This window comes from Amphiprion ocellaris, chromosome 4 (assembly GCF_022539595.1).
Source record: "Amphiprion ocellaris isolate individual 3 ecotype Okinawa chromosome 4, ASM2253959v1, whole genome shotgun sequence".
Classification (NCBI taxonomy): domain Eukaryota; kingdom Metazoa; phylum Chordata; class Actinopteri; family Pomacentridae; genus Amphiprion; species Amphiprion ocellaris.
The window spans coordinates 7,035,339-7,044,321 of NC_072769.1; the positions used below are offsets into that span (position 1 = coordinate 7,035,339).

Below are 8,983 nucleotides of genomic sequence, written 5' to 3' on the forward strand. Positions count from 1 at the left end.
AGTAGAGCTTTCTGAATAATAAGGAAGTTGACCAATGGCTGGCCTGTGCTTCTCTGCGCGTGTCTCCAAGACGCCGGAATTTGTCCGTTTGTAGTTACCGCTACGTAAACATTTTACATCGGAAGCACAAAAAACACACTTTCGAGCCACAGTATGTTAATTTAATCTGCTGAATAAAATATTTAAACATACAAAACAACGCACAATCTGCCAACAAAACAAATTAATCTCTAAATAAACGTCATAAGTGCCAAGTTTGTTTGGGCCGCGGCGCCGAATAATAACTTCATCTCCCACAATGCTTTTCGTTGATCTGCGCTTGCGTCAGCAGTGCGACGAAAATCTGATGTTAAACAAACCAAACACGGGTAAGCTAAAAATGTATTTTATGTTAGTGTTGTTTAATAGCGTGAATGAACATAAATGAACACAGTTACATTTAATACAGCTCTTCATTAACTGTATATTTGTGTCCTAAATAAACAGTAACTACAGCCATAACGAGAGGAAGTTTAGCAGCTAATAGCTAAATCGGTTAGCTAACTGTAGCTAGTGTACAGTTTAATTTCAAAACTGTGCTCCCGGAGCAGTTCCTAGTTCAAATAGCTTAAAGTAATATCTATTAACTCTAATTACTAATAATCATCAGCCATTAAAGTGTCTTTGAAATCGGTTTTATAGTGTTGTGAAAATGAATGTTCCCGTTTCTCATTGATCCAGATGTTTTGGATCCGTCATTGAACCATGGAGGCAGAACAGCCTAAAGAAGACTGTACTCCATCCCAGCCAACACATACACCTCCCTCTCAGTCTAAGAAGCCCAGCCAGCCTCTGTATGTCCCCAAACAACGACTGCACGCCTCCAAAGACAAAGCTCAGACTCAGGGAGAAGGTAAACCAAGACCCAGACCTCGCTATACAGACAAGGCACGAAAGAACGCAAAGAACAAGAAGGACAAGGCTGGAGGAGGAGATAGAGGTGAGATACAGAAAAATGATCCTGATGTGAAGGAGGAGCAACTACAGGGAGCAGAGGTGGTGGTTAATGGGCAGCCCGACTCATCCACTGTGGAGACAGAGGGTACGTCACAGCAGGAAGCAGCATCTCCTCAGGAAGAAAAGGGGGAAGAGGAAAGCTGGGACACCTTGTTCAATGATGATGGAGACTGTTTGGATCCGCATCTGCTTGAAGAGGTGAGAGCTGTTGTGGATTTTGTTGACACAAAAACATAAAGTCACGATTACCACAAAAACCTTCTATTTTTATATTCATTTATTTGTATGTGTATGTGCAGCTAAGAATGCAGTCTATTACAGCACTGGACAAACACAACACAGAGTTGTAGTTCAGGTCCAGTGCCTCTTATTCTTTTCTTCTTGTCGTTTTGTTTTCTACCATCTTTCTTACTGCATGTACTCCTTATTCACCCTCCCAGCTGGCAGTGAGGGATGGTAAGAAGAAGGAATCAATCCAGGAGCGTCGATTTGATTATTACAACATGGACAGGGATGACGATGATGACATTGACCTCACAGACGATGAACTTTCTCATATCGTAGAAATCTATGACTTCCCTACAGAGTTCAAGACAGAAGACCTTCTGAAGTTATTTCAGTGCTACCAGTATGTATACTTAATGTATCATTGCTACCCTTACCCTTTTTCTCTTCTATTTATCAACATTCTTCAGATTTAATGTCTTCTCTTTATTTTGAGATCATGATGAATCCCGAGTAAAACATAATAATAATAAGTATGATTGTTTTAAAAGCTAGTTTTCTAATTCATGGTTTCATATAAGCTCTGGAATATATTTCAGCATGAGAGCAGCTTAATCTTTGTGCCTCATTAATTCATGTGAAAGGACATTCAGAAGGCATCATGAATAGAGGAATACAGTCAGATCCATAAATATTTGGATGTTGACACGATTTTCAGCATTTCAGCTCTATATGTCACCAAAATGTACTTGAAATGAAACAATCAAGATATGCTTTAAGTGCAGACTCACCCTGCCACCACCACCTCAGACTTCACTGATAGTGACGGCTCTTTGCAGTTCATATTGAGAATTCACCTCACCATATTCCAAACCTAAATACCACACTTGAAATGAATTGTAGGCCTTTTATCTGCTCCTTGTAAATGAAATAATGAGGGAACAACACACACCTAGCCACGGAACAACTGAGCAGCCAGTTGTCCAATTACTTTTGGTCCCTTAAAAAGGTGGAGGGAACTTATCAAATGTGCTGATTTGAATGTAAATACCCTCAAATTAAAGCTGAAAGTCAAGCACATCTTGATTGTTTCATTTCAAATCCACTGTGGTGGTGTACAGAGCCGAAATGCTGAAAATTGTGTCAATGTCCAAATATTGATGCATCTGACTGTAATTACAGCAAGCAAATCACATTTCACGTCTTTCAGAACTGTGAGGAAATCTTTTAACAGGATTAAAACCATGAAACAGTCAGTAGTTTTTATAGCTTAGTAAGCATGGGGTCCTTGGTAGAAATAATACATTTGAGATCCACAGGTGTTATGTTATGAAATATTCTGTACTGCCTATGTGTGACTTCTGACTGTTTCCAGACAGAGAGGCTTTGACATTAAGTGGATTGATGACACACACGCCTTGGGTCTCTTCTCAAGCCCTATAGCAGGTTAGTGAAGCTCTTTTTCACATTTAAGGCAACTACAGTACATTATTCTCTGCAGAAAATATCAGTCGTAGTAATGAAAATCTGTGGACATGAGTAGATGCTGACGCACAGACTCTGACAGAAAATCTTTATACTGTTAAGATGATAGAAGCGTTTGTTTCAGGCCTGTTGTATTATTTTTTGCCGGTTATTTTGTCCATCGTTTAAGTGAACATATGTACAATTCTTTTTTACTTAATGCCACATATTTCTTGATTTTGCAGTTGTATTAATTTATTAAACAACACACTGATTTGTGTTTATTTTCTCTTTTCAGCCCGTGAAGCTCTAAGATCCAAAAATCCACTGATGAAGTTGCGACCACTCTCCAAATCTTCATCTGCCACAAAGGCCAAAGCCCGCAGCTGCTCAGGTACAATACACCTGCCTGTTTTTCTAGTCTTTTGCACAATACAAAAATAAGGATGCTTTCAAAATGGATGCCTTGACGATTTTTTAAAAAATCAATTACCTTATTTCAGAGTGCAATAAACAGAAAAAAATCTTCTCAGTTTTCTCTGTATTTAGGCTCATTTGTTTCCACTGAAGATTCTTTATGTTTCAGGTTGTATGTTTGGGGTAGTTTGCATGCTACAATTTGTTTTTTTTGACCAGTCTTCCCTGATACCATTAAATGACGGGTTAATTTAAATATTCAAAGCACCTAAAATGCTACACTGCTGTGTCTCCCAAATGTAAACAATCCTGTCGTCCCCAGACTACCTCCTGCCTGCTAAAGAGAGACCTCAGACGAGTGCATCACTGGCACGAAGACTAGTGATCGGTGCCCTCGGTGTAAAGAGCAACCTCACAAAGGAGCAGCGTGAGGCAGAGAGGAAGAAACTGCAGGAGGCGAAAGGTACATTATACACAACACATTATGTTTAGCTCATGATTGTGGTGTTGTGGTCAGTCGAACACAGTGAATGTTTCTCATTCTCAAGGTCTCTTTGTTATTTTTCTAGGCTGGTCTCATTCTTATTGTAAATGTAGACTGAAGACAGATCCTTATCTTGGGTGGGCTGCTGCTAAAGTGACAAAATATTCACTAGTTAATGTACAAGTCACATGCAGGGTTCTCACTTAACCTGGAATCATTCCTGAAATAGGGCTGCACAGTGACTTGTTGGTTAGCACTGTCGCCTCACAGCTAGAAAATCTCCGGTTCACGTCCCAGCCTGGGCCTGGAATCTTTCTGTGTGGAGTTTGCATGTTCTCCCTGTGCTTGCGTGGGTTTTCTCCAAGTTCTCCGGCTTTATCCCACAGTCCGAAAACATACTCAGGTTAATTGGTAACTCTAAATTGTCCCTGACTGTACTTGTTTGTCTCTTTGTAGTCTTGTGATAGACTAGTGACCTGTCCAGAGTGTCCCCTGCCTTCACCCCAAGTCAGCTGAGATAGACTCCAGCCCCTACAACCCTAATGAGAATTAAGCGGTATATGGATAATGGATAGGTGAAATGCATGACAGCCTTCACTTGAAATTCCTAGGCTGCATTCTTATTTGCATATTATCTCTTTTTACTTTAAGTATGTACTACAACTGCCATTACAAAGTACATAGTGTTTTGTGAAGTCTGCATATTGCTGAGACATACTTCTGTGCTATAATATTTTGCCTTCCTCTTATATTTGTTACAGCCTATCGTGCAAAATGAATGGTCACTTGTCTGTGCACTTTTAGTGGCTCAAGCTTGTTTTCAATGTGACATAATTGCACAGAGGATTGTGGGTAAAAATAGTGAGAGAAGAATGCTGGCTTGCACGCCGCAAAATCCCACCAGATGTACTAGGACATCCTGGTATTTTTGACATACTAGATTTTCCATACTCTGGCTCGGTGGTTAGCACTGTCGCCTTGCAGCCAGAAAATCCCTGGTTCGCGTCCTGGCCTGGACCTGGGATCTTTCTGCATGGAGTTTGCATGTTCTCCCTGTGTATGTGTGGGTTTTCTCCAGGTGCTCCGGCTTCCTCCCACAGTCTAAAAACATGCTGAGGTTAATTTGTGATTGTAAATTTTCCATAGATGCGAATGTGAGGGTGCTTGTTTGTCTCTACGTGACCCTAATGAGGATTAAGTGGTGTACAGATAATGGATAGATGGATGAATTTGCCATACTATGTATTGGAACAAACTAAATGTTTTTCTGGCATACTACATAGAATGGAAATAGGGATATTGGAACGTGAACCCAGTGTTTGCGTCACAAGGTTTCCACCACAAGTGGGAGCTGTTTTCATACATATTGAAGAAAGTGGAAAGTTTCGCTGCAAAGTGAAGCCAAGAGAAATTCACCCATTGCTGTGTGGATCGTAACAGGTCTATAATCAGTACAGCAGTCATTTCCCTTCACAGATGGAACATAAGTATATAGGCACAGAAAACCGCAACTGGCTGTCCACTGAACAGTCAGTCCAGGAAGTCAGAGCCTTGAGTATAGCAAAGCTAAAAAAAGCTCCTTTGTTCTTAGCATGGACTCACTGCTGTGCTCTTTGTGTAAGATCACAACACGCACAGTAAATGTGAGTGCACAAATGCATCATGTGTGGAATGTTGTGTACTTGGAGGAGATGCCACGTATGGTCATATGCACAGATTAATTTGCAGCTGGCTCTTCAATCTGCTCCAGCTCTTCACTTCTCTACATGTGGTGAAGATGGTGATATAAATTTAGAGCAGCGAACCACCTAAGTGTTGTTTATACAATGGCTTTCACTTGTTCATGTGTTGAACTGTCTGTCTGTGATTTATCTCGCAGAGCAAAAGCGTCTGGCAGCCAAGCAGAGGGAAGATGCTTGGGAGGGGAAGTGACTGGACACACATTTGATTCCTTGATTCAACAGAGGACTCACACTTTTCAGTTTCTTCTCCTCTTCTGTTTTTTTCAACTTGCCACTCCCTCCTACCAGCCCACTTCCCAGAAATGGGTTCCCTCCATGTTTTCCTTCGTCCGTGCAAAAACTCTTGACCCGTAACATCATCGGGACTACCACCACCTGACTCACCCGGACTTACTCTCAAATCTCTGACATTGTGAACGCAGTTTGTAATGAAGCACTGAGGCTAAGAAATTTTCCAAGTGAAAATGATTTGCTGAATTTATTGTTTTCTGTATAGATCCAAAGCTTCATGTTTTTCTTTATATGGATATTTTTCAATGTTTTTAAAGATTAAAAATGTGGATGTGTCACGTATCATGTAAATTTAATCGTAGTGATGCAGTATAACATTATACACCAATCAGCCACAACATTAAAGCCAGTTACCTAACATTGTATGGGCTTCCCTTGTGCACCAATACTCATGGCTCTGTGTGATCAGGCCCCAAGAAGTGAGCAGAAGATTCTGACAAAGTCCTGTAAGTTGCAAGATTAAGCCTCCATGGATTGGACATGTCATCTTGTCAACACCTGTGCTACTTAGACTATTCCTGAACAGTTTTTGCAGTGTGTCGGGGATCATGATCCTGCCATCAGGGACGTGTTAGTCTGCGACAGTATTTAGGTAGGTGTTATGTGTCAGAGTAATATCCACAGGAATGCCACAACCCAAAGTTTCCCCAGAAGAACATCACAGAGAGCATCACACTGCTTCCACTGGCTTGCTTTATTCCCATAGTGCATCCTGCTGTCGTATTTACCCAGGTAAACCACACACACACAGACACACACACACACACTTCTCATTGTCCACAGAATGTAAAATTGAATTCCGTTAGCTCCGGCTTTATCCCAGTCCTAAAACATTTTATCTGTAAATTGCTTCACATAGTAGGGTTTACGCCGTTCCATATTGTAGAAAGGAACCCAACATATTTAGCAGTTTCCTTTGAACAAACATGGAACGGGAAGAAAATCTCCCTTTAAACAGGAAGAGATCTTAAGCAGAACCAGGCTCACTGAGGGTGGACATCTGCCTCAACTGGGGTAACAAGGTAAAGAGATGGTGAAACATGACACACTAGGGAGGCTGCTAAGACCATAACAAGAAAAGAAAATATGATTCAGCAGTCCATGTCACCTTCTTCCATTGCTCCGTGGTTCAGTTCTGACTCTCCATTGGAGGTGCTTTTGGTGTTGGACGGGTCAGCATAGACACTCTATGTAGAGTCTCATATACAGCAAGATGTGATACTCTGTGTGTTGTGACATTTTTTTTTCTTATCAAGAATTGCAGTTTTCAGCAATTTGTGCTGCAGTAGCGATTCTGGGAGATACATCACACATGCGTCAGTGGCGCTGTCATGGTTAACCAGTTGTGCTTCCTTGGCCAACTTCTGGTAGGTACAAACATCAGCATACTGTGAACACTGCACAAGAGCTGCTGTTTTTTGACATGTTCAGACCCGGTCATCATTCCATCACAGTTTGGCCCTTGTCATAATTGCTCACATCCTTTCTCTTGCTATTTTCTCCAGCACATTACTTCATTATAACAAGGTTATTCACTCATTTCCCTGTGGTTTTAATGTTGTGGCTGATTGGTGCAAATGAAGCATTGTTGAGATTAGTTTCTATTTGAGTGGTGGAATTAAATTTGTGTCAATTTATAAATGTTTAACAGTTGAAGGCTCACCCTTATTAAACATTACTTCCCTTTTAAACCATCATGTTGGGTCGTTTGCAGCGTGAACCGACACCCAGTGTCATGCATCATTCTTAAATGAGAGCAGCTTCTGTTGCAGATACTGTATTTCAGTTGCATACATTTAATTTGTTGCATTGGCAGTTAAATAAATGATTTAGAGAAAGGCACTATTTCAACAACATTTCTATTCCAGCATTACATGCTCTATTAGGTGAGACATTCAGTGGCACTAGGGGTTTACCGCAACTCTTTCAAACGGCTTTAGATTTAAGAAAAAGTCTTTATTCCTAGAAAGTTGAGATATTGGAATTGTAAAAGCTTTCAATACAGAGAGACTGTATTTATTTAATTAAGGTTTTGTCCTCGAATTCACTCTCCCAATTAAACTTTCAGCTTTCATAATTCAGCTTCCTCAGACAACCACACACACACAACTCAGGCTCGAGAGACTTTTCTGCCAGCTGCAGGCAGCCGCCTCCTCTGAGGCTTCACCCAGCCGACCACAGACCATGTGGCACTGCGACTCATTCACCTCCTCAGCCAATAATTACACCACTTTCAGCCAGCTTGGAAAAAGAGCTGCAAATTTGTCATTTGTTCTTAGTTAGTGAACTTTGTATCAAACCTAAATCTGATATTAACATCTGGCTGCAGTAGCTGCTATCTGTTGACATGTTACCGCAGCGATACAACAGATCACCCGGATGTTTAAAAAGATAATTGATGCTGAATTTTCAAATAGCCTCTGGACAGTTATTTAATCAGAGTTACTATGTGATGTCAACTCTCCCACTGCTTAATATCCAAATCAGTTTAATGCTGAACTGCTGTAAGAAAGCTAGTTTTGTAACAGTGTGCTCGTCGACTGAGGGCGACTGAGACTCTGTGCCACGTGGCTCATAGTGGGCTAATTAAAGTGCTGCAGCCTGAGAGGAGGCATCAGAACATGTTCATTTCTTTTCAAATCAGTAGTTTTAAATGAGCACTGACAAGTCCATTTTCATGCAGAGATTCCTTGTTTCTAAAAAGGTTTTTGTTCAGCCAGATCACTGGGTACAGAAATAAAAAAATGACTAGTTTACATTTTGTTGTTGTCCCGTGCGACAGTACATTGTTGTTAAAATGCAACTAGAAACAAGTGCAAGACAATAAACAGGAGAAAACAATGTCTCATTTCATGGACAAGTTGTTAAGGCAGTTATTTATATAGTTTTCTAGTGTTTGCTGAAGGTACAGCATGCAGTTTTAATGTACACGATCTTTCCCTGAAACTTAAAGCAATCAGAATAAGGTGTGTAAATATAAAGAATCGGAATAAATCAATAATTTTAATGTGAAATTTATTGCATTATTGTATGGGTGTGTGATGTTAATGTTATATATTACTCTTATTCATTTTAAGTCTAAACTCCATGTTTAGAGTTATTGTCAAGTGTGACAGTACATTACTGTTAAGATACAACTAGAAACAGGTGTTTTGATTTTTGTATATTATTATGGACACCAAGTCAAGACCAACAGCATGGAACAATAGGTTTTAATTGGGGAGAAAATTATGTTTTACTTCATAGAACAGTTGTTAAAACAGTTTTTTATACGGTTTTATAGTGTTTGCTGATGGTACAGCATATAGTGCTGATGGACACAATCTTTCCCTGAAACTTCATAAGGTGTATAAATGTAAAGAAT

The 8,983-nt window shown here is 40.2% G+C and overlaps 1 protein-coding gene across 1 annotated transcript; it reads left to right on the forward strand.

Annotated features, from left to right (window-relative positions):
• The first annotated feature begins 254 nt into the window (after window positions 1-254).
• r3hcc1l (R3H domain and coiled-coil containing 1-like) lies at window positions 255-5,901 on the forward strand. Its single transcript, XM_023275271.3, has 7 exons — window positions 255-368; window positions 721-1,194; window positions 1,437-1,624; window positions 2,597-2,667; window positions 2,984-3,079; window positions 3,425-3,565; window positions 5,466-5,901. The coding sequence occupies exons 2-7, from the start codon at window positions 745-747 to the stop codon at window positions 5,516-5,518; spliced, it is 999 nt and encodes a 332-aa protein (XP_023131039.2). The 5' UTR covers window positions 255-368; window positions 721-744; the 3' UTR covers window positions 5,519-5,901.
• Window positions 5,902-8,983: the final 3,082 nt, after the last annotated feature.